This window comes from Pan troglodytes, chromosome X, assembly GCF_028858775.2.
Source record: "Pan troglodytes isolate AG18354 chromosome X, NHGRI_mPanTro3-v2.0_pri, whole genome shotgun sequence".
NCBI lineage: Eukaryota > Metazoa > Chordata > Mammalia > Primates > Hominidae > Pan > Pan troglodytes.
In genome coordinates this window covers 47,287,087-47,313,178 of record NC_072421.2, presented here as the reverse complement: position 1 = coordinate 47,313,178, position 26,092 = coordinate 47,287,087, and the positions used below count along the sequence as shown (strand labels likewise).

The 26,092-nt window shown below is 39.0% G+C and overlaps 1 protein-coding gene across 1 annotated transcript in view; it reads right to left on the bottom strand.

The window, feature by feature from the left end:
* The window catches only part of RP2 (RP2 activator of ARL3 GTPase), a 45,402-nt gene that overhangs the window by 3,651 nt on the left and 15,659 nt on the right, over positions 1-26,092 (bottom strand). The window contains exons 2-4 of the mRNA XM_016942730.3: positions 24,259-24,924; positions 18,289-18,403; positions 794-879 (exon numbers count right to left, since the gene is read on the bottom strand). Of these exons, the coding sequence (XP_016798219.1) occupies positions 794-879; positions 18,289-18,403; positions 24,259-24,924 (867 nt within the window). The remainder of the gene's footprint in view (positions 1-793; positions 880-18,288; positions 18,404-24,258; positions 24,925-26,092) is intronic.

Sequence of the window (26,092 nt, the reverse complement as noted above, 5' to 3'; positions counted from 1 at the left end):
AAATTATAACCATTTTATCTCTCAGTTTCCTTTTCTATTCAACCTGGTATTTTCCCTCTCCCTTAGTACTACTGTGATGATAAAATGAGATCAAAGACAAAGTACTTTAATTTTTGTAAATTCAAGGAATCATAAGCCAAATCAGATGATAAAACCAAAATGTCCTCCCAGGTATTTATCAAAAAGTAGTCAATTATAGATTTGCTAATGTAATCCTCTATGTTTGGTTTTAAATTTATTTATGTCTGCAATTCTTAGATACAGCAACTTCATCAATATATTTAGAAAATGCCTACATGTGATGATTTCTATGTATATCTGAAGTTCAATTTTTGGTGAAGCATTACTGAAGCAAGTAAAAATGAACCCTGGGCAACAGAATCATCCATCTAAAGACTATAATCTTAGAAATAAAATATTTTCAACAAATCAGTATTTTTAAAAATGCAAAGACTTGAAAAGACATTTGATGAGACTTTTTACTTTAGAAACATATACTATAGAAGGTTTTTAATAAATAGATTCTTATTTTGTAATTATTTTAAACAATTAAAGTTTAGTTTGGCAGAAAAAAATCACAGCTTAGTTCCCAATTATTTATCAAAGGTTCTAAAAATCATGATCTGCTTTAAACACACACACACACACACACACACACACACACACACACACACACACACAACAAAAATTCCAAGCAACATTAGGGACAAAAGTATTAAAGTATTATTTGACTGTAAGGAAAAGGAGATGAAATGAAAAGTTAGATTGAAATACAGTCAATAAAATCTTGTACCTTGGTCCCATTGAATATCTCGTTTACAATAAGTTGACATCCTTCTACAGCACCATCTCCATTAAACTCCAAGGCAATAACAGGACCTATAAGCAAACCCAAGAAACGTTTTCTTAACACAAATACAAATATATTCTAAATTTAATCTTTTTATTCTTCCCTGAAGAATCTCCAGCATCTTCTTTGAGGGTGAAAGAGAAGGAAGAGGAAAGCAGACAGATGGGACATATCACCTCAGCTGCTTCTTCCTACGCTAATCATAAAACAAATTAACACAGTCTCATAACAAGTAGCTTCAGTACTATTATAGGACTAGTGTCACATTTTTAAAGTGTTGTAAATAGTCTGGCTTTTCTGGTTCTCATTCTTCTATAAAAACCACAGAAATTCTACTCATTTAGGAGTATAAAAATAGTTGATAAAATAGCAAATAAGATCAAAAGCAATCCAAGTCAACATAAGTAGGTTTTGCCAGGCAGCCAGCCTTGCTTCCAACTCTCCTACTTACCAGCCAAGTTCTAGGCCACCAATAATGAAGCTAAGCCAAATAAGAATTGAGGCCAGGCACCAAAAGTGATGACCATCTGAAAGTATTTTCCTTGAGTGTGTCTTAAAGCTACATTCTAGAAACATAGACAAAGTTTTTATTTTTTAATCCTTTTAATAGAATATCTGTGCCTCCTTTCTCATACATTAATTTGAAAACATTAAAAACCTCCTACAGTGATGGAAAAGTCTTGATCTCCAGGAAATTACAAATGTATTGAAAGAAGACATAAACCCACTAAACAAATACAAACCAACATAGAATAATGAAGTACTAAGTAATGAAATACTAGAGTGAATGAATATGAAACACTAAATTGAATGTAACCGTGTGCTGCAGTACAAGGTACAAGAATGAGAAAGAAAAGGTTACACTACATTGGGCATCAAGATAACTGAAGGCTTGTGATTTTTTTTTCTTGGAGGCTTGTGATATAATACAGGCAACAAATACAGAAAAGGCAGGATATAGTGGTCCCTAGGTATCTGCAAGGATTGGTTCCATTTGTTGCTCAAATCCCTTATATATTAATAAAATGGTATAGTATTTGCATATAACTTATGCACATCCTCCTGTATACTTTATTAAAAATGTATTAAAATTTCTTTTAGAGATAGAATCTCACGGCTGGGCACAGTGGTTCATGCTTGTAATCCTAGAATTTTGGGAGGCCTAGGCAGGAGGATCACAAGCCCTGGAGTTGAAGACCAGCCTAGGCAACAAAGCAAGACCCCGTCTCTACAAAAAATTAAAAAATTAGCTGGGTGCAGGGTCACAGGCCTGTAGTCCCAGCTACTCGAGGGACTGAGATGGAAAGATCACTTGACCCCAGGAGTTTGAGGTTATAGCAAGCCATGATCAAGCCACTGCACTCTAGCCTGGACAACAGAGCGAGACCATGTCTCAAAAAAAAAAAAAATAGATATGGGGTCTCACTATGTTGCTCAGTCTGGTCTCAAACTCTTGGCCTCAAGCAATCCTCTTGCCTTCACCCCTGGCCAGGAGTTCAAGAACATATTGTAATAAAACATCTAACCTTACAAAAGAAAAGCTTAAAATCTTAAATTTTTATTTAGAAATATCAATGTAAACTCATGATCTTTTCCTTTTTAAAAATACATAGTTTCTAGCTATGTCCACTGAAAAAGCTTAAAAGAAATGACAACCCAGTAATACACAGCACCTAACATGTATTTCTAAATATCATTCTAAATATCATTCCCCACTAAAAATAACTAAGTAATCTTAGAAAAATAGATGATTCCATGTCTGGGGCAAGAAATGGATTAAGGTCAACGTGGAATATTTTCTTCAGCCAAAAAGTAATGAAGCTATCAAAGGCCAGTGGGGTTCTATCAAAAGGAGACAGAAGCCAGCCTGAAGGGGCTCCCAATGGCCAAAGATGAGACATAGTGAAACAGAAGGAATAATGACTCTGATTTATTAAAATTAATAAATATATAAAAAGTCATGAGTTCATAATGATACTTAGATCCTCCTTACTACCAGATATTTTTAAGGAAAATAAAAAAAGAAGAGAGAAACAAAATTCACTGTATACCAATGGAGGTTGCTAGGGTACCAATTCACTACTCTGAAAATTGATGCTTATTTTTCTCTTTATTTATTCTGCTTTTCTGACATGAAGCATATTTCAAGTTAACCAAACAGCTCTGGCATACGAGTTCTGTTAACATCTGTTAATAAATGCAGAGGTAGTGACAAGATTAAAAAGTAAGTTTGCTAAAAAAAAAAAAGAAAGAAAGAAAATACAGAAAACAGTCATTTTGCAACGCCTATTAAAACAATTGGTTCAGGCAACAATCATCAATGGTTTTAGCATCCCACAGAGAAGACTGCAGGAAACTCTACAATAAAAAGATAAGGTCGTCACCGTGTAAACCCAACCATTAAATCTTAGTATCCCTAAAAGTACAACAATCAAATATTATGTGCCTTCTCAATGAATGCAACAGGAAACAGTACCATCTATGTATTCCTGCCAAAAAAAATTAAAAAATAAAAGTAAAAAAATAACTAAACCTGAACGTAAACAAGGCTTTGATCTAACTTCTAGTCTGCAAGAAATATGGAGGAACGAATTAAACAACCTCATAAATACTATAACATAATTGACCAAGCTTCTTTCCCAAGACAAAGGCAAGAAAAAAGTAGTAGAGGGGGAACACCTGTTTTTGATTTAAGAGTGATAGAAGATTAAAAAAAAAAAAACCAAATACAGTAAGTGGGTCTATTTTAGATCTGGATCAAATTAACTGTAAAAACACAAAGAATTATTTTAGTAAGTAGGTAAATCTGCATATGGACTGAAATATTAGAGGATACTAAGGAATTATTGTTAATTCTGTTAAATGTGATAATGCACTGTAGTTAAGAAAACATTTTTAATTTTGTTTTAAGATAATGAAATATTTAGGGATGAAATGACAGGATGAATCAATTTGATTAAAATGTTTTAGCAAACAATGAGTTTTTTTTTAAGTATGGCAAGAAGTTGATGAAACTGGGTGATGGGTACACATGGGGGTCATTGTACTCTCCACATTTAGTACATTTGGAAATTTGCAAAATGAGTTTAAAAAGTACTTTAAACCTAATAAATACTGAACTAAAAAGAAAAAGTTGATAATAAATGTAGGGTTTCCAGTTTTGCAAGGTAGAAAGTTCGAATTAAGGTAGAATATAGTTTCATCACTACAAGGAAATATAGTGTGTGTGTGTATTTAAGTTAGACATTTATTATTAAAAGTTCCAGTCTTTCTATAAAGAACATGTAATCTAGAATTCAGAAATACAATCTTGGTAGAATTACTCAGGTATATAACTTCATTGATATTGACTAGAATATGATAAACTTCCAATAAATGACCTAATAATTTTCCAACAAAAAAGTGGACAAATGCATTTGTTTTAACATGTGTGGATAATCTTAAATTTAAAAAGACTACAATGTTTGTCTTATATGCTTGACATAGATTTGCAACTCAGTAGTATATGGTGTTCCTAGAACGCAGCTGAAGACCTGGTATGTAGAGGAAATATGAGGGGTGGTGCTATAAGACAGACATCTGTGGAATGATTCACATCCTCTCAAATTAGGAGGATGGAGGCCTGCTTCATTAAGAAGCTCAGGGTCGGGTGGGGGTGGGGAAAACACTTAGCAACATGGGGAACCGTCAGGGGAATCTCCTTATTTCTGTTCTGCATATGAAGACTCCTATAGCAGCCAGGTGAGGCTCTCTAGTTTAATAAAAATCATGGGAAGAGTCTGAAGACTCTTCATAAGTGTTAATAGGGATTTTTATCAGCTTATTTTGGTTGCAGTTTCCAATTTTTGAAAATGTTTAGGTAATCTTTTCCACCTTCCCAAATCCTAATTCTTTAGATTCATCAGTGTTGAACCAATGCTTTCTCATGTCTCAATTCTTTGTTTATGCATTCTTTTCATATGTATTAAACAAACAAAAACCCTTAAAAAAACTACAGTGTTGACAATGCACTTGCTAAGCACTACTAAATTTTTTAAAAACTACAATGTTGACAACACACTTGTTAAACACTACTATTTGTCCCTCTATCTAATGATGATGCCAATTACTGTGATTATTTCTAACTGAACTATGAGGTCAACAAGGATTACTGGTCATGTTTTTAGTGTTTTAATATGAACATCTTATTCAGAGAGTTCATGGTAGCTTTAGATCTAAATATTTCAGCTGTCATGAAAAATTGTGAGACTCTGAAGCAGACAAAAAAGATTTCTGGATGTCTTATCTAGTGAACCCTTCTGAGATCTAACATGACCTTGGAACAAGCCACTATGTCTCAATTAGATTACTGCAACAGCCTCCTAGCTGGTCTTTCTGCTTCCCCATTAAAGTGACCAGTGACAGGATTTACACTTTAAAAGGACCATGACATTCCTCTGCTCTAAAACTGCCTATAAAGTATGATCTATATTTTTATTTTTAATTGCTCTAAAAATAAGTGACAGTTCAGGCCAGGCACAGTGGCTCACTCCTGTATTCCTAGCAGTTTGGGAGGCTGAGGCAGGCAGATCGCTTTAGCCCAGGAGTTCAAGACCAGCCTAGGCAACATGGCAAAGCCCCATCTCTACAAAAAAATACAAAAATTAGTCAGGCGTAGTAGCCCATGTCTGTAGTCCAAGCTATTCGGGAGACTGAGGTAGAAGAATCAGCTGAGCTCTGGAGGTCGAAGCTGCAGTGAGCCGAGATCAAGCCACTGCGCTCCAGCCTGGGCATCAAAGTGAGATCCTGTCTCAAAAACAAACACACAAACAAACAAACAAAAAAACACCAGACAGTTCAAAGCAATAACATTAACAACGTATTAGGTGTTTATAGCATATACAACAGTAATATATGACAATAATGACACAGGGATGAGAAGGAAGAATTAAGAATATAATGTTATCAGGTCCTTAGATGACAGGTGAAGTTGTGTAATATTAGAAGGTAGACTCAAATTATTTAAAAATATTTGCTGTAAAACCCAACATAACCATTAAATAAGTTTTTGAAGAAGAGGTATAAATATGTCAATAGACAAGATTAAGTGGAATTATAAAACTGCTAAAAAGAAAAAGAGGTAATAAGAAAAAAAGAACAACTGGAACAAATCAGCTAGCAAAATGAAAGATTTTGATCCAACTGTATCAATAATCCCTTTCAATGTGAATGGTCTAAATACAGCAGTTAAAAGAGACTGGATTGAAAAGCAAAAACCAACTACATGCTGTCTACAGAACACTCACTTTAAATATACAGCCTTGATAAGCTACAAGAAAAAAAGATAAATCTTTACAATAAAACACTAACCAAATGAAAGCTAGAGTAGCTATATTAATTTGAGATGAAGTAGATTTCAGAACAAGGAAAATTATCAGAGATAAAGAAAGACATCAGAGTCGGACATGGTGGCTTGTGCCTGTAATCCCAGCTACTCAGGAGGCTGAGGTGGGAGGATTACTTGAGCCCCAGGAGTTCGAGGCTGCAGTTGAGCTATGACTGCACCACTGTACCCCAGACTGGGTGACAGAGCAAGAACCCCTCTCTTAAAAAAATGAGGGACATCACATAACCATGAAGGATTCTCCAAGAAGATATAACAATCCTAAATGTGTATGCACATAATAACAGAGCTTCAAAATACATGAGACAAAACCTGACAGGATCTGAAAAGAGAAACAGACAAATCCAAAATTACAGTTGGAGGCTTCAACACTCCTCTCTCATTGATTTATGGAACAAGTAGGCAGAAAATCAGCAAGGATACAGATAACCTGAATAGCACTATCAACCAACTTGACCTAGTGGACATTTATAGAAAATTCAACCAAGCAACAGCAGATTACACATTCTTCTCAGATGCACATAGAATATTCACCAAGATAAGCCATATTCTGTGCCATAAAATACATTTTAATATAAAAAACAGAAATCATACAAATGTGTATTCTTGGACCATAACAGGATTTAGAAATCAATAATAGAAATACACTTGGGCAATCCCCAAATGTTTGGAAATTAAACAATTATACTTCTAAATAATCCGTGGATCAAGTGAGGTCTCAAGGGAAACTAAAAAATAGTTTTAACTAAATCAGTGGTCAACATACTTTTTCTGTAAAGGGCCAGACAGGAAATATTTCAGGCTTTGTGCACCATAATGTAATAGATAAAAGAAAGAGTGGCTGGGTGTGGTGGCTCACGCCCGTAATCCCAGCACTTTGGGAGGCTGAGGCGGGCAGATCACCTGATGTCAGGAGTTTGAGACTAGCCTGGCCAACATGGTGAAACCCCATCTCTACTGAAAATACAAATATTAGCCGGGCGTGGTGGCGGGCACCTGTAATCCCAGCTACTCGGGAGGCTGAGGCAGGAGAATCGCTTGAACCCGGGAGGTGGAGGTTGCAGTGTGCCACTGCACTCCAGCCTGGGTGACGAGAGCAAAACTCCATCTCACAAAAAAAAAAAAAAAAAAAAAAAAGGAATGAGCGTGGCTGTGCTCCAATAAGACTTCACTTATTAAAGCAGGCAGTGGGCCATAATTTGCCAAACTCTGAATTAAATAAAAATGAAAATACAACATATCAAAATTTGTGAGATGCGCTAAAGCAGTGCTTAAAGGAAAAAGTGTAACATTAAATAACAGATATAGTCAATCCTCATTATATGCAGATCCCTTCGTTTCAAATTTACCTACTTGCTAAAATTCATTTCTAACTTCCCAAATCAATGCTTGCAGTGCTTTCATGGTTATTTGTGGACATGCACAGTGGCAAAAAATTAGAATCGCCTGATGTGCATGCTCCCAGCTGAGGCTGAACAAGGTGACACTCTGCCTGTTTCAACTGTTGTACTATAAGAAAGTGTCCTTTGTGAGGTCTAGGTAGTGCCGTATTTTTCACATTTTTGTGCTTTTTGTTGGTGATTTTACCTGTTTAAAATATCCCCTAGGCCAGGCACAGTGGCTCATGCCTGTAATCCCAGCACTTTGGGAGGCTGAGGAGGGAGGATTGCTTGAGGCCAGAAGTTCAAGATCAGCCTGGGTAACATGGCAAGACCCCAACTCTACAACATTGTTTAAAAAAATAGCTGGGGGCTGGGCGTGGTGGCTCATGCCTGTAATCCCAGCACTTTGGGAGGCCAAGTTGGGTGGATCACCTGAGCCCAGCAGTTCAAGACCAGCCTGGGCAACAAAGCAAGACCCTGTCTCTTTTATGTTAAAAAAAAATAGCTGGGCATGGTGGAGTGTACCTGTAGTCCTAGCTCCTTGCGAGTCTGAGGTGGGAGGATCACCTGAGCCCATGAGTTTGAGGTTACAGTGAGCTATGGTCATACCACTGCACTCTACCCTGGCTGACAGAGCAAGACCCTGTCTCCAAAAAAATAAAATAGCCCCCAAACACAGTGCTGAAGTGCTGTCTAATGGCTCCTAAACTGAGGAAAGTTGTGATGTGCCTCATGAGAAAATGTGTTAGATAAGCTTTGCTCCAGCATCAGTTCTAGTGCTGTTGGCTGTGAGTTCAATGTTAATGAATCAACAGTATATGCTAAATAAGGTATCTTTAAACACACATTAAACAAAGTTATGTATTGCACCAGGCGCGGTGGCTCACGCCTGTAATCCCAGCACTTTGGGAGGCCGAGGCAGGCGGATCACCTGAGGTCAGGAGTTTGAGACCAGCCTGACCAACATAGAGAAACCCCATCTCTACTAAAAATACAAAATTAGCCGGGCGTGGTGGCACATGCCTGTAATCTCAGCTACTCAGGAGGCTGAGGCAGGAGAATCCCCTGAACCCGGGAGGCGGGGGTTGCGGTGAGCCGAGATCACACCATTACACTCCAGCCTGGGCAACAAGAGCAAAAGTCTGCCTCAAAAAAAAAAAAAAAAAAAAAAAAGTATGTATGAAAACCTACAACTGACGGCCGGGCACGGTAGCTCACGCCTGTAATCCCAGCGCTTTGGGAGGCCGAGGTGGGCGGATCACCGAGACCAGCCTGACCAACATGGAGAAACCCCGTCTTCATTAAAAATACAAAATTAGCCGGGCGTGGTGGCGTGCCTATAATCCCAGCTACTCAAGAGGCTGAGGCAGGAGAATCACTTGAACCTGGGAGGCAGAGGTTGCGGTGAGCCAAGATCGCGCCATCGCAGTCCAGCCTGGGCAACAAAGAGCAAAACTCCGTCTTAAAAAAAAAAAAAAGAAAACCTACAACTGACATAATTCCTTTTAAAATTTTTAATTTAATTTTTTTAAGAGATGGGGGTCTCACTTTGTTGTTCAGGCTGGTCTTGAACTCTTTGCTTCAAGCAATCTTCCTGCCTTGGCCTCCCAAATTGCTGGGATTACAGGCATAAGCAACTGTGCCTAAACCTGACATCGATGTTTTTGTTGTTTTGAGACAGGATCTCCTTGGGTCACTCCCCCCAAGGCTGGAGTGCAGTGATGTGATCTCAGCTAACTGCAACCTCTGCCTCCCAGGCTCAAGTGATCCTCCCACCTCAGTCTCCCAAGTAGCTGGGACTACAGGCACGCACCATCACACACCCAACTAATTTTTGTATTTTTTTGTAGAGATGAGGCTTTGCCTTGTTGCCCACGCTGGTCTCAAACTCCTGGGCTCAAGTGATCCACCTGCCTCAGCCTCCCTAAGTGCTGGGACTACAGGCATGAGCCACTGCGCCTGGCCACTGACATTCTTTTTTTTTTTTTTTTTTTTTTTGAGATGGAGTATCGCCCTGTCTCCTAGGCTGGAGTGCAGTGGCACGATCTTGGCTCACTGCAACCTCCACCTCCCGGGCTCAAGCGATTCTCCTGCCTCAGCCTCCCAAATAGCTGGGATTACAGACAAGTGCCACCACGCCTGGCTAATTTTTTGTATTTTTAGTAGAGACGGGGTTTCATCATGTTGGCCAGGCTGGTCTCAAACCTCTGGCCTCAAGTGATCCACCCACCTTGGCCTCCCAAAGTGCTGGGATTACAGGTGTGAGCCACTGCGCCCGGCCTACATCATTCCTAAGGGTGAGACTGAACACTTGCAGAATAGTGATGGAAGGCATCTTTGCCTTGCTCCTGAGATCAGCCTCCAGAGTAGCTGGGGCTACAGGCGCATGACACCATGCTCGGCTCATTTTTTTTTTTCTTTTTGCAGAGACAAAGTCTCATTATGTTGCCTAGGCTGGTTTCGAACTCCTGGGCTCAAGCAATCCTCCTGCCTCGGCCTCCCAAAGTGTTGGGATTACAGGCATGAGCCACCACGCCTGGCCTATCTTGACAAATTCCCTGTGAATCTAAAATTGTTTCAAAATTAAAAGTTGATTTAAAAAACACAATGAGATATCATGACACACCTATTGGAAAACTGACAATAGCAAATGCTAGCAAATTACCCAAGTGACTTGAAAAGTTATGTACACTCAAAAACCTATATACAATGCAGGTCCCTCAAAAAACTAAAAATAGAACTACAACATGATCCAGCAATTCCACAACTGGGTACAGATCCAAAAGCAAGGAAATCAGTATGTCAAAGAGATAGTTGCACTCATGATCACTGCAGCACTATTCATAATTGTCAAAATATGAAATCGGCCTAATTGCCCATCAACAGATAAATGGATAAAGAAAATGTGTTACCCTTATACAATGGAATATTAGTCAGCCATAAAAGGAATGAAATCCTGTCATTTGCAGCAACATGGATGGAACTAGGGACCACTAGTTAAGTGAAATAAGCCAAGCACAGAAAGACAAATATCACATGCTCTCACTCATATGTGGGGGCTAAAAAAAGCGGATCTCATGAAGATAGAGAGTAGACTGGTGGTTATCAGAGGCTGGAAAAGGGGACAGTGGGGTGGGGGGGAATGTGGAGGAAAAAAGAGAATGTAAATGTATTACCACTGAACTGTATACTTAAAAATGGTAAAGGTGGTAAATTATGTATGTATATTTTACCTTAATAAAAAAACTTACACACAAATGTTTATACTGGCTTTATTCATAATTGGCAAAACTGGAAACAAGCAGGATGTCCAACAATTGAATGGAAAAACAAACTGGTACATCAATACAAGGAATACTATTCAGCAATAAAAAGGAACAAGTTGGCTAGGAGCGGTGGCTCACGCCCGTAATCCCAGCACTTTGGGAGGCCGAGGCGGGCGGATCGCCTGAGGTCGGGAGTTCGAGACCAGCCTGGCCAGCATGGTGAAACGCCATCTCTACTAAAAATACAAAAATTAGTCGGGCGTGGTGGCAGGCACCTGTAATCCCAGCTACTCGGGAAGCTGAGGCAGGAGAATCGCTTGAACCCAGGAGGTGGAGGTTGCAGTGAGCCAAGATCACGCCATTGCACTCCAGCCTGGGCAACAGAGTGAGACTCCTTGTCAAAAAAAAAAGACAAAAGAAAAAAAAAGGAACAAGTTATTGAGTCACCTAGCAAGAAGACTGAATCACAAATGCATTTTAATAAATGAAGCCAGACCCAAAAGGCTACATGTTGTATGATTCCATTTATGGTACACTCTGGAAAAGACAAAATCATAGGGACAGGAGACAAATCAGTTGCCAGGAGTTGTGGTTGACTGACGAAAGGGGCCACACAAGGGAAATTTTTAGGGAGAACTGTTTTCCATGGCACTGGGGTGATAAGTAGGGTGGTGGACTTTATGCACTCATCAAAACTCATGCCAACTGAATGTTACTGTATGCAAATTTTAAAAAATTAACCAAGATGTCACAGTATCCAAGGATGGAATGAAGCTTGTAACAAATGAATCTAACAGTATTAGAAATGTGTGCCAATACTTCAATGAAGGGATAAGGGAAAAAGGAGCTAACCTCAGGACTTTGGAAAACTGTTTTGAGTGGCTACTGTAAGGCTAAAGAAAAGACTGTACAATGCCAACTGCACTCTAGTTGGCAAATAAGTTTCTCACAGGGGTATGGGTTAGTAATTCTAAAACTATATTATATTTATACTAGGGTTAAACAAATAAGTGAATAAAATGGACATAATGGAAGCCAGGTTTCTCACTTTCAGAGTAAAAAGTCACAAAAAAGCAAGGGAAGGGATGCTAGAATGAACCCTGTGGTGCTGGATTAGGGTCAGAGGTATTTTAATAGATAGATAGATACAGGATTATAGATGTGTGTGTATATACAGGTTAATAGTCATACATGTATTTTTTACCTTTGTCTGTTGAAAGGGCCTAGAACCAGTGGTACCCCATTAGTAAAGGGCACACCTAGCACCCAAATCATGGTTTCTAACTACCATTCTAGAATAAAAGAAACCAGCATTCCTTGGAGAAATGGTTGATACTAGTTCTGGAGCAAGGAAAAATACAGGATGGGCCTGGAGCATCTTGTAGGGCCAGGAAGTAAGGAAGTGTTCAAAATTCAAAAGGATGGGGCATGTCAAAGGGACAAAAAAGCCAATCTAAAAGAGCTCCAGATGGTTAAAACCAGAACAATTTGATAGTATTGGATTATAGCTTAAAAGAATAAAATACACACCCATGAGAAATAAATGATTGAATAAATGGGGAGAAGGGACAAATCTTTTTTTTTTTTTTTTTTTGAGACAGAGTCTCACTCTGTCGCCCAGGCTGGACTGCGGTGGCAATCTTGGCTCACTGCAATCTCCGCCTCCCAGGTTCAAGTGATTCTCCTGCCTCAGCCTCCCGAGTAGCTGGGACTACAGGCATGCGCCACCACATCCAGCTAATTTATGTATTTTTAGTAGAGATGGGGTTTCACCATGTTGGCCAGGATGGTCTCGATCTCTTGACCTCGTGATCCGCCTGCCTCAGCCTCCCAAAGTGCTGGGATTATAGGCGTGAGCCACCACACCCAGCCAGGACAAATGTTTCTTACAGAATTCCAAATAATGTATGTGGATATTCCTGTCTCCCGATGGTAGAGCTTAATTCTCCTCTCCTTGATTGTGTGTTGATCTTAGTGACTCATTTTCAAAGAATGGAGTATGGAAAGGGAAACATGGAAACTTTACGGCAGAGAAATCTGGCAGATACCACCTCATATTGACATCATGTGCCCTGTGATGTCGTGATGAGAAGGGCACTTCCTCTTCCTAAAAACCCATAACCCTAGTCTAACCAGAGGAAAATGTCAGATAAACATAAATTGAGGAACATTCTACAAAATAATTGACCACTACTATTCAAAAGTTTCAAGATTATGAGAAACAAGGAAGACTGAAGAAATGTCACATCTGTCACAGGAAATTAAGGAGACATGGCAACAAAAAGCAATGTGGGATCTTGGATTGAATTCTGGAACTGAAAAAGGACATAAGTTGAAAAACTGGTAAAATTTGAATAAAGTCTGTAGTTTAAGTTAGCATTTTACCAATGTAAATTTCTTAGCTTTGACAAATGTACTATGGTTATGTTAACATTTAGGGAAGCTGGGTAAGGGATATACAGAAACTTTCTGTACTATCTTTGCAATTTTTCTGTAAACCTAAAATCATTCCAATATAAAAAGTTTATTTTTAAAAAGCCCACAAATGTCCAGTAGCATCTCATCTCACTCAGACTACTATAGAAGCCAAAGTCTCTACAGTGGCCTACAAGGCCCTTCATTATCTCTCTCTCTACTTCTCAGACCTCATCTACTATGTTTGTTGAATAACTGAATGAATTACTCCCTAAAACAAAAGAACCCAAGTCTGACTAATCTGGAGAACTATCAAAAAAGGAACATTCCAAGGGTACATCTCAAAGATTTCTGAATCAGGCTTTCTGGGGTGGGAGTAGAAAATTTGTTTATTGGCTGGGCTTGGTGGCTTATGCCTATAATCTCAGCACTTTAGGAGGCTGAGGCGGACGGATCACATGAGCCCAGGAGCTTGAGACTAGCCTGGGCAACATGGCAAAATGCCATCTCTACAAAAAATACAAAAATTAGCTGGGTATGGTGGTGCACGCCTGTAGTCCCAGCTACCCAGGAGGCTGAGGTGAATGCATCACTTGAGCCCAGGAGTCAGAGGTGGGAGGATTGCTCGAGCCCCGGAGTCAGAAGTGGGAGGATTGCTTGAGCCCCGAAGACAGGGTTTGCAGTGAGCCGAGATTGCAGCACTGCACTCTAGCCTGGACAACAGAGTGAGACCCTGTCTCAAAAAAAAAAAAAAGAAAGGAAGGAAGGAAGGAAAATTTGTTTATGTATTTATGTATTTGAGACAAGGTCTCGCTCTGCTGCCCAAGCTCGAGTGCAGTGGCGCGATCATGGGTCACTGCAGCCTCAACCTCCCTGGGCTCAGGTGATCCTCCCACCTCAGCCTCCAAGTAGCTGGGACTACAGGTGCACACCATCACACCCAGCTAATTTTTGTAGAGACAGGGTTTTGCCATGTTGCCCAGGCTGGTCTTGAACTCCTAGGCTCAAGTGATCCGCCTGCCTCAGCCTCCCAAAGTGCTGGAATTACAGGTGTGAGCCACCGTGCCTGGCTGAAAATTTACATTTTTAAAAGCACCCTGGATGGTTCTGAGGATTAGTCAGATTTGGAGATCCTCATGATGGAAAACAATGAATTCTCTTATTAAGCAGTCAAATAGCTTTATTAAATATTAAAAATAAATGTGACTATTGCAACTGAAGAGGAAAATTGAGAGACTCTGAGGTGCAAACTATTTAAGATACATGTGAATTCTCAAAAGAAATAAATAAATAAGACCACCCTTAGTTCAGTACAGTGATTCTCAACTGGGAGCAATTCTGCCTCCCTCCCACACCCCTGGGGACATCTGGAAACATTTTTCGTTGCCACAACTGGGGTGGTGTTTTATTGGCATCTAATAGGTAGAGGCCAGAGATGCTGCCAAACATCTTGTAAGGTATAGGACAGCCTCTCATAACAAAGAATTACCTGTCCTAAAATGTCTGTAGTGCCACAGTTGAGAAACCCTGCCTTAGAATAGGACTGATGGCCACTTTTAGATAAGGGCCCAGTCCATCCAACTCCTGCTAGAATATCTCCACTGCCAGCCTACTCACTATTCCACAGGAATCAGCGCACTGCTGAGCAGCTTAAAAGTTTTCCCCAACTTTTTATTTTGAAAATTTCTATACATTATAGAAGAATCGAAAGAATAGCATAAATATGCATTTGCCCTTCACCTACACCCACCAAAAGTTAACATTTGTCCCCATTTGCTTTATTACAAAATAAACACCATCTATCTGCACATATATGCTTTGTTTTGCTGAGTCATTTGAAAGTAGCAGACATAAGAACACTTCAGCATGTATCTCCTGCATAACCACACCATTATTATACCAAAGGATCAATGATAATTCTATCTCATCTTCAAACTTCCCCACTTGTCCCAAAAATGCTTTTTACAGCTCACTCCAACCCAACCTAAGATCCAATCAAGGTTCACTCATTGCATTTAGTTGTTATATCTCTTTAGTCTCTTAATCCAGAATAATTCCCCCATATTTTTTGTTTTCCATTATACTGTCTGAAGAGACCTAGCCAGTTGTCTTGTAGAATGTCTTCTATTTTGGATTTGTCTTATTTCCTTATGGTGTCATTTAACATATTTCTTTTCTTCCTACACTACAAACTAGAAGTTAAGTCTTGGCTCAATTAGATTCAGGTTACTTTGGCAAGAACACTCTACATATGATGTTGTGTATTTTTCAATGCATCACATCACAAATAACACGTTAGGCTGTCCATCAATGATGCTGTTTGATCACTGGGTTAACATGGTGATCACCAAATCTCTGCTGTAAAGGTACACTTCCCCTTTGAATTAGGATGTATAAATATCCTGTTGGGTTTTTTTGTTTGTTTGTTTGTTTTTTTGAGACAGAGTCTTGCTCTGTCGCCCAGGCTGGAGTGCAGTGGCGCGATCTTGGCTCACTGCAAGCTCCACCTCCCGGGTTCACGCCATTCTCCTGCCTCAGCCTCCCGAGTAGCTGGGACTACAGGCGCCCGCCACCACGCCCGGCTAATTTTTTGTATTTTTAGTAGAGACGGGGTTTCACCGTGTTAGCCAGGATGGTCTTGATCTCCTGACCTTGTGATCTGCCCGCCTTGGCCTCCCAAAGTGTTGGGATTACAGGCGTGAGCCACCACACCCGGCCATTTTTTTTGAGACAGAGTCTTGCTCTTTTGCCCAGGCTGGAGTGCAGCAGCGATCTCGGCTCACTGCAACCTCCGCCTCCCAGGTTCAAGCAATTATCTGCCTCAGCCTCCCTAGTAGCTGTGATTACAGGCATCCGCCATCACACCCGGCTAATTTTTGTATTTTTAGTAGAGACAGGGTTTCACCATGTTGGCCAGGCTGGTCTTGAACTCCTGACCTCGTGATCCACCCGCCTCAGCCTCCCAAAGTGTTGGGATTACAGGCATGAGCCACTACGCCCAGCCAAATCTCCTACTTCTTAGCAACTTTTACCCCAATAGTTTTAGCACCCACTGATAATCTTTGTCTGAAATAATTATTACATTGGGGTTGGAAATGGTGATTTCCAAAGTCCAGCATTCCTTCTGCATTTTTTAGCTCACAATATTCTATAAACAGCAGATGAACATTCTTTTCTTCTCTCCCCTTTTTGTTTAACAATATGGATGCATAGATTTCTGTTGTTAAATCATTACCTTCATTCTTCTCTTTTTTTGAGACAAGGTCTTGCTCTGTTGCCCAGGCTGCAGTGCAGTGGCATGAGCATAACTCACTGCAGCCTCAAGCTCCTGGGCTCAAGCAACCTTCCCACCTCAGCTCCTGAGTAGCTGGGACTACAGGTATGCATCACCCCTAGCTAATTTTTGTATTTTTTGTAGTGACAAGGTCTTGCAACGTTGCCCAGATGGGTTTCAAACTCCTGGCCTTAAGCAATCCTTCCACTTCACCCTCCCAAAATGCTGGGATTACAGGGGTTCGGCACTACATCCAGTCCCAGTATTCCTTTTAATTGTTAAATTGTCCCAAATTTGGCCCATGGAAACTCCTTCAAGCTGGCTCCTAAGATCTTTTGATATGAACTCATCAGTCTTTGAATACTTCCTATAGGCATCTCTGGTTTTTAAGACTTGTTTATATAATATTTATTTGCTGAAATTCCTGCAACATCTGCTTATTGGTTTTAGTTCTACTTTTTGCAGCAATAGAACATTTTACTTCTTCCATGTGGAATGTTCTGTTACTTAAATGCAGATATTATATTTGGGTTGGAGCAATTCTACAATACGACTTCACTAACATCACACAAGTACATAAATCATTAATTTAGCTCTACCGATATGCTCACTTTATTCCTAACTCTCACACTTTAGGATGTCCAATACACTTATTACCTGATTCAATTTCCAAAAGCTGCTAAGAAGTTAAACATTCATTTTCAAGCTTCCAAATGTTCCCATGTCAAAATGGTTGCATCAAAGGGGCCAGGTCAGAATTTCCTACATATATTCTGGGGTAGATTCATGCAGTGGGTCACAGCAAGTCCTTGCTACCACTACAGTAACCACAAAAGTATTATCAAATACTGCATTAATACTTACCAGCTGAGTTACACCCAGCATTACTTATTATCCTAACATTCCTCTAACATTTGCATACAGATTTTTGCAGTTTATTATAATATTTTTATACATGAAGAGCACATAAAATGCAGATGTGCCCTCTCTCTAGGGAATACCCAATCAACACTGCGTATTACTATACATATTTGCTCAGGCCAGTCAAGGAAAGCCTGATGAGCCTTGAGCAAACAATGGCCCCACTCTGAACAGATAAAGAGTACTCTGTCCTCTAGAATCAATACACCTTCAAATACAGGTAGGCAGACAGTAACCCTTCAAGTGGGCACACATACTCAAGTTCCTCTCTTTGAAGACCTATATCCAGTATCTGAAATTTATTGGTGGCATTTACCCACTAGGGAAAACAATTCTAATTATACATGGAAGTTAATCAATCATATTAAATACATAAAATAGTATACCACTTTATATTTCTTATTTCTTTTCCAGTATGATTAAAGCACACTGAAGGTAGAAAGAATCTTCATCAAGTGCTTTGCAACTCTGAGCAGGGAGCATGAAATATTTATCACTACACTATAAAGGTACAACAATAATACAATAATTAAAATGATAATAAGATACATAATAAAATGTGACTTTCAGTACTAAGAACAGAGGATAGGGAAAAAAAAGAATGCCTAATTTCTAGTTAGTTATCTAGGGCTCCTTGAGTGATGTGAAATTTTGACATTTCTGAACAATAATAGAAAAAAAACAAAGAACAAATGAGAAAGAGAAGGCAATGTAAAACAAATGTTAAAGGCAAAAGTAAATCAAATCAGCATGTAAAGAAAATATCCACAAAAGTATACCAATCATCCAGAAGGTACCTTTGTTCAGAAGAAGAAGGAAGTCAGGTGCTTTTTCCCGAAAAACCCTTTGAGCATCCTCAGCTTTCATGGACACTTCCTTTGTCTGAACTAGGAAAAAGCCTTTACCAACCATCTGTGAAAATAAAATTTCATTGAGATTTTAAAATGAACTTCTGAGACTAAAACAATGATTTCCTATTCTAGTATTTCTCTGTATAAAATGCAACAACAGCACACTGATTTTTGTTTTAATTATAAGTCTAATTCAGGGTGTTTGCTATAATAAGTTCTCACTATATGAGATTCTTTCTTACAGATGGGTGGTTCTGGTTTAGTACTGCAGTTAAGGTTAAGGGTCAAATAAATGTGAATTATCTCTCAAGTTTAAAACATGATTAAAATTTTTCTACAACCAGATGGAAGTTTTAGTTTGGTGATACTGCAAATGTCCAATAAGAAGAGAATGGTTAAGTAAATTATAGTACAGTCACATGATGAAATGCCACAGTTCATTACATTTATCACAGTTCATTAAATACAACAAAGATGTTATAATAAAATGAGGAAAAGCTTATGTAATAACGTTAATTTTACTTTTATTTGTTTATTTTTCTTTTTCTTTTTTTTTTTGAGATAGGGTGTCACTCTGTTGCCCTGGCTGGAATGTAGTGGTGCAATCATAGCTCATTGCAGCCTCAAACGCCTGGGTTCAAACGATTCTCCCACCTCAGCCTCCCAGGCAGCTAGCTGGGACTACAAGCCCGTGCCACCATGCCTGGCTAATTTTTAAAATTTTTTTTGTAGAAACAGGTTCTCGCCATGTTGCCAGGCTGATCTTGAACTCCTGGGCTCAAGCCATCCTCCTGCCTCAGCCACCCAAGATGCTGGAATTATAAGCATGAGCCACTGTACCTGGCCAATAATGTTAATTTTAAAAGGCATGATACAAATTTATATAGTATAGCACAATAATGGTAGATCACACTTATGGAGCACTTACCATGTGGCAGGCAGTTTTATGTACTTTACATATATATATTTAACCCTCTCACGAAGTAGGTATCATTACCCTCATTGTACAGATATGAAAACTAAGGCGCACAGTGATTAAGGAACTTGCCCAAGGACATTTAACAATTAAGTGACAGAGCTGTGATTCAAACCTAGTTAATCTAATTACAGACTAAATAAATTTAAAAATAATTCCTAAAAAGATTATTCAAGGTATGGTACAATTATGCATCGATTTTAAACTTATTTTACTCTTTCTTATTTCTATAATTCTCCACAATGAGGGCATATTAATTTTTAAAGTAATTATGAAAGTAGTTTTTAAAAATGCAGTCAGCCCAGCATCATGGCTCACACATGCATCCCAAGCACTCTGAGAGGCCAAGGTGGGAGGACTGCTTGAGACCAGGAGTTTGAGACCAGCCTGGGCAACACAGCAAGACCCCATCTTTATAAAAAAAAATTTTAAATTAGCCAGGTGTGGTGGTGTGTGCCTGTAGTCCTAGCTACTCAGGAGGCTGAGGTGGGAGGATCCCTTAAGCCCAGGAGTTAGAGGCTACACTGAGCTATGATCTCACCACTGCACTCCAGCCTGGACAATAGAGCAAAACCTTGTCTTTAAAAAAAAAAAAATGTAGTCATATTCCAACCACTTAATTTTTAGCAAAGCTTGTTAGGTTTTTAATAATTAAAAGTAACATATATTCTCAACACAGAACATTTGAAAAATAAAAAATAGAAATGAAGAAATATCAACCAGGGTGCTGCAACTAAAAGATGCTACTGCCATACAGGTATACCCTCCCAGTTTTTTCTCCCATTACAGAAATAATATATGCTCACTGTTAAATCCATAGAACTACAAAAAAAGAAAACCCTGCTGTTAATCAACTGCCTAAGAATAAGCATGCCTGTTAACATTTAAGTATCTATAACTTTCCAGACTTACCTACTTAAAAAAATCAGTTACTTACCTAATATTCTACAAATTTTCACTTACTTAATTGTGACATTTTCTACATAAAGTCAGTTTTAATGGCTGATAGTATTTCATCCTATGGCTACATTATTCCATACCATTCCATCGAATTTTATTAAACTCAAATCCTATTTCAGAACCCTCATTCAATGCTGCCTCCGAAAAAAGAAACATACATTTAAAAATTGTAGAGAATTACATGGACATCACTGCCAGATGACTGTAAAATAAAAATATCAGAAACAATTCTATCTCTCTTATTTTCTAGAGTGCTTATCATCTCTGATTTTATAAACACAAACTGATGAGATTATGATGATTACTTCAAAATAATGTTACCTAAATAATAAACTATATTTTAATATTTCACTGCAGATATTTGGAGAGACTCCTTTTCATGAAAATTCTACTTTTAAAGACTTGAAAATAGTGGTAACTACCCAACTTCAATTTCAGATGATGAAATACTCCCAAACAATTCAAACTATTTTACTCTATTTTATCCTGTACATATCTGTGATGTAGGTAAGAGAAGTCGAGGAAAGAAAAACAATTTTTATTGTTTGTTTGTTTTTGAGACGGAGTCTTGCCCTCTCGCCCAGGCTGGAGTGCAGTGGTGGGATCTCAGCTCACTGCAACCTCCGTCTCGTGGGTTCAGGCAATTCCCTGCCACAGCCTCCCGAGTAGCTGGGATTACAAGCACCCACCACCACGCCTGGCTAATTTTTGTATTTTTAGTACAGACGGGGTTTCACCATCTTGGCCAGGCTGGTCTTGAACTCCTGACCTCGTGATCCACCCGCCTCGGCCTCCCAAAGTGCTGGGATTACAGGCGTGAGCCACTGCGCCTGGCTGGAATCTGATTTTTAGGTGAGAAAACCAAAGTCTAGTAACTTCTCTTGGCTCCCTATGGAATGTCTTTTTGCTTTACCCAGCCTTTTTGGACTTCCTAACCTCTCTCAAATTGTATACTTCCTATTGCAAAAAAAAAAAAAATCATTATTTAATGCATTAAAACAATGTGAAACAAAATTCTGTAATCCTCCTGGGGTTTAACAAATATAGAGTTAGCAATCATAGTTTCAGTCTAAGCTGTCCTAAGACATTTGTGTTATGACATGAGAAAGACTCAAGTTTTATTTTTTTCATCTCAAGATTCACTAGCTTCTATACATATTTCCCTGCGAACTCATCTCATTTTTTAAAAAATGTAATCTCTCAATATAATATATAAGTCTTTTGTCTTTCAGCATGTTTTGATACCCTCTTCACATGTACTTGGTATTTTATTTTTTATTTTTGTTTGTTCTCTTCATTCCTTAATTCTGTACTTTCAGAATAAGATAGGATAACTATAGCCAAATAGTCCCTAGACTGGAAGGCCCTAGAGTCCACATGCTTTCAGTCACATTCCTGCTCCACCAGGCATTCAGCAACTTTCCTTTACCACTGAGGGAGCATAACAGCATCATGTTTAAGGGTTAAGGTGTGGCCTACACAGCCAGACTGCCTGGATTGGAATCATGGCTCTGCTTTTTCCAGCTGAATGACCTTTTGCAAGGTACTTACCCTCTTTATGGTCTATTTTTCATATCTGTAAAATGGGGAATAATAGCACCTATTTCATAGAGTTGTTTTGAGTATTGAGTTAATTCATTTAAATTCCTTACAATAGTGCCTGGCATATAGTAAACACTATGTAAGTGTTAGTTATTATTATTGCTGTGGGATTGTTTATATTGTATTCCAGAGGATATCTAAAGAATATCATTCTTCCTGGTCATATTCTTTTCAAGGGCACACAACACTGCCATTTCACATACCAGATACCAAAGGTTAAAAGGTTAAGAACATTTGATGATTCATGAAGAAACACTGTTTTGATGGCTTTTTCTTTAAACATGCTAAATATTCTTTATGTCCACTCCTCATTACCTACGAAAAAGGAGTTTAACCTAAATAATTACATATTTTGAAAATTGTTTGTAGTTTTTTTTAAATCACCATACTGCATAATGAAAGCATTTACCTCTCAGATGTTGGATTAACATGTGATCAGATAGCTCAAAAGCCAGAAGCACATTTTTCTGTATCTTACCAGATTCATGGAATGTTTTTATCACATAGGCATAAGCAAAAAAGAAAATATAAAAGTCTTAAAATTAAACTTTGGCTTCTGTTGGTTTAAAAACTATACCTCAGATATACTTTGTGGATTTCAGACATTTCTACATGGGTTTTCTACATTGTGGAATATATAGCTATTGAGAGGTATTCATTTTTAGTATTTTCCTAAAATCATTCCTTTTGATATGTTCCAACTTTAAAAAAAAAAATCCATTCAAAAAGAGACTTGATGAGTTTTCCGGCCGAGCGTGGTGGCTCTCGCCTATAATCCCAGCACTTTGGGAGGCCGAGGCGGGTGGACTGCTTGAGGTCAGGAGTTCGAGACCAGCCTAACCAACATGGCAAAACCCTGTCTCTACTAAAAATACAAAAATTAGCGGGCATGGTGGCAGGCATCTGTAATCCCAGCTACTCGGGAGGCTGAGGCAGGAGAATCGCTTAAACCCGGGAGGCAGAGGTTGCAGTGAGCTGAGATCACGCCACTGCACTCCAGCCTGGGAGACAAAGTGAGACTCCGTCTCAAAAAAATAAAAAGAGACTTGATGAGTTTTCCATTCACTTCTCTATGTCTTTAAGTTTGGTTTTTAAATTCAAACAGATTCCTCCTGAAGGAACCTGATTAATGGATAATCAATACATCCTACTGCTGCCTTCCCACTGGAGCACCCACCAACTAAGGAACTGCTGCTTCTGGAGCCCCTAACCTCTGTATCTCCAATTATTTTTCAAGCAGAAGCTGCTACCCCAAAAAGCCTTCTCTATTCATGAGCTCACCAAGACCCACTGTTCATGAGCCTATGAGCTTTGCCAACCTAGCTTCCATCTCACTCTTCTGCATCAAGCTCCCTTCTATGGCAATAAAGGAAAATAAGGAACGTAATGTGGAGGTTGCTCTCACAGTCACAACAGGGTCCAAAAGTTGTATTCCTAAATGTACTTTTGGCTGGGTGCGGTGGCTCATGCCTGTAATCCCAGCACTTTGGGAGGCTTAGGCAGGTGGATCATGAGGTCAAAAGATCGAGACCATCCTGGCCAACGTGGTGAAACCCCGTCTCTACTAACAATACAAAAAAAATTAGCTGGGTGTGGTGGCGCCCACCTGTAGTTCCAGCTACTTGGGAGGCTGAGGCAGGAGAATTGCTTGAACCCAGGAGGCAGAAGTTGCGGTGAGCCGAGATCGCACCACTGCACTCCAGCTGGGTGACAGAGCAAGACCCCGTCACAAAAAAAAAAAAAAAAAATTGCATTTTCTTACCCCCTAACCAATTAGAACTCTAAAGAAATTTCCCCACTAAATAATTATAAAATGTCATGCTTTACTAAGCAGTACTACTTTTGTGAGCTTCTCTGGAAATCATCTAGTATAATGGAAACTCTTTAAGGGCAGAGAATTTTGTCTATGTATCTTCATCTCCAGCATACACTGTAGTTCATCATTTCTGAGTTGCTATCAATTATAAGATGCATTCCAGATAAGCAAAATCATGGAAAACAAATAGGCATCCTATCATCAGTGAAATATGATAACAGTAACTAGCACATAATAGGTGCTTAATGCTTACTGATTTGAATTATATTTTTTTAAAGTTTCTTTGGGAAAGTATTTTGAGGCCCAAGCAATCTACTTACAAACAAATGCTTAATGCTTACTGAATTGAATTATATTTTTTAAAAGTTTCTTTGAGAAAGTATTTTGAGGCCCAAGCAATCTACTTACAGATGAGTCTGTTGGGAGAGGGGGTGGTGGCAAAGGACTATAACTTGAGGGTTGCCTGTATTTCCAATAGCCAATTTGAAAAGAATGGAAGTACTCCAGAGTGGTACATTTTTAAATCTAGGTGTATGACTATTTCTCTTCTCTTTCTCCTTACCTCATCAATTAGTTTTCTGGCATTTGCAATAGTGTAATCACCAGCAAATAATACCACTAAGCATGATTCATCGCTGCTCTTCTGTCTCTGACCCCGGGATATTGGAACAATGCTTCTATTGGCTTCTGTGGAAACACGAACAGCTTTGAGCTCTTCAGTAGTAGGTATAGGAACATAGTCCTGAACCACAGCATCTTCTGGAAGAAGGCTCCAGTTGAGTTCTCCTGACACAGGTGTAAAGTCATGAATGTTACTCCATGTATTGTTGAAGATACTTAGCCCTGCATCTTTGAACTGGAAAGCTAATTCAGGATAGTACCATTGAAAACATCCAAATTTGATATTTGAGGAAGACTCAATGATGGGTTGAGTGGCACAACACAAAAAGACTTCCAGCTTTCTACAATCTCGCACACGAAATTGTTGGCAGGCTAATGTGCACTTGCAATCTCTGCAATTCCGGAAAAACACGCTGCCTTTCACGGGTCCCAGAAAAATTATGCAGTTAGTACAGTCATCAATGGTAACTGTAGCAGAGTGATCAAAAATATAGATGTTACAGTTCTCACAGTCTTGAATGAGAAACTGTTGTCCTGCTACCGTCCCAGGTAAGCGACCTACTGTTTCATCCTTCAGTCCACTGAACATGTAGTCTTTTGGATCAACCTGCAGGAACAAAACACAGACCTTGAGTATTATTAACATTATTCAACAAGTATCAACTAAAGGACTATTGGCTGCCAGGCACAGTTCTTAGTGCTGAAATATAAATTCTTAATCTCAATGACTTTGAAACACAGTAACAAAATGAACAGGACAAATTGTTTCTCTCAATAATAATATAAAACCTATGATCTTAGTCAACATACACACCTCCCAGAAGACAGATCCCCTCTCTTTGCTATTAAATTGTGTTCTGGGCATGCAAAGCTAAAGGGTAGCCTCTGTGACACTATGGTTTGAGTTTTCCCATGACTTAACCCAAGTGACACCTACATCATCATTGCTACTGTCAATATTGTCAGTAGGCTTTTAGCCTATTTGGAATTTATAAAAGTAAAAAATGTACTAAGCTTTGTAGAGTACCAGGGTCAAAAATATATTTTTAAATGATTGTTTTAATAAAAGCGCTATGAAAAATTCAACTCATATCCTATGTATCTAATGATCTTAACCATGACCTTGCTATTTCAGCTTTCTGATACTTTTTCTTTTTTGATGCTTCATTTTTAAAACTTCTACTTTCTAAAAAAATCTGAGGCTGGGTGCAGTGGCTCTTGCTTTTAATCCCAGCACTTTGGGAGGCCGAGGTGGGAGGATCAGATGAGACCAGGAGTTCGAGACCAGCCTGGCCAACATGGCGAAACCCTGTCTCTATTAAAAATACAAAAATTACCCAGGCGTGGTGGTGCATGTCTGTAATCCCAGCTACTCAGGAGGCTGAGGCATAAGAATAGCTTGAGCCTCGGAGGTGGAGGTTGCAGTGAGCCGAGATCGCACCACTGCACTCCAGCCTGGGGGACACAGTGAGACTCTGTCCCAAAAATAATAATAATAATAAAATAAAATTCTGAAATTGGGAATGTACCCAGACTGAAATATATTTCTCTATCCTTTTTCAAATCAATGTATGGTCTCAGTTTCTAAACCCCAACTGATTTCTGCAATATGCTACAGAAAACAGAAGAACCTGAAGGCACAAGAATCACAATATGTAAATGCAAGCAAATTTGATTCAAGCATTTATTAAGCTACAACGCAATTTTTCAAATTTGGCCATTTCTATTCTTAGATCTTCCAAACTATAGCTCGCTCCTTCCTTCACTCCTTCTTT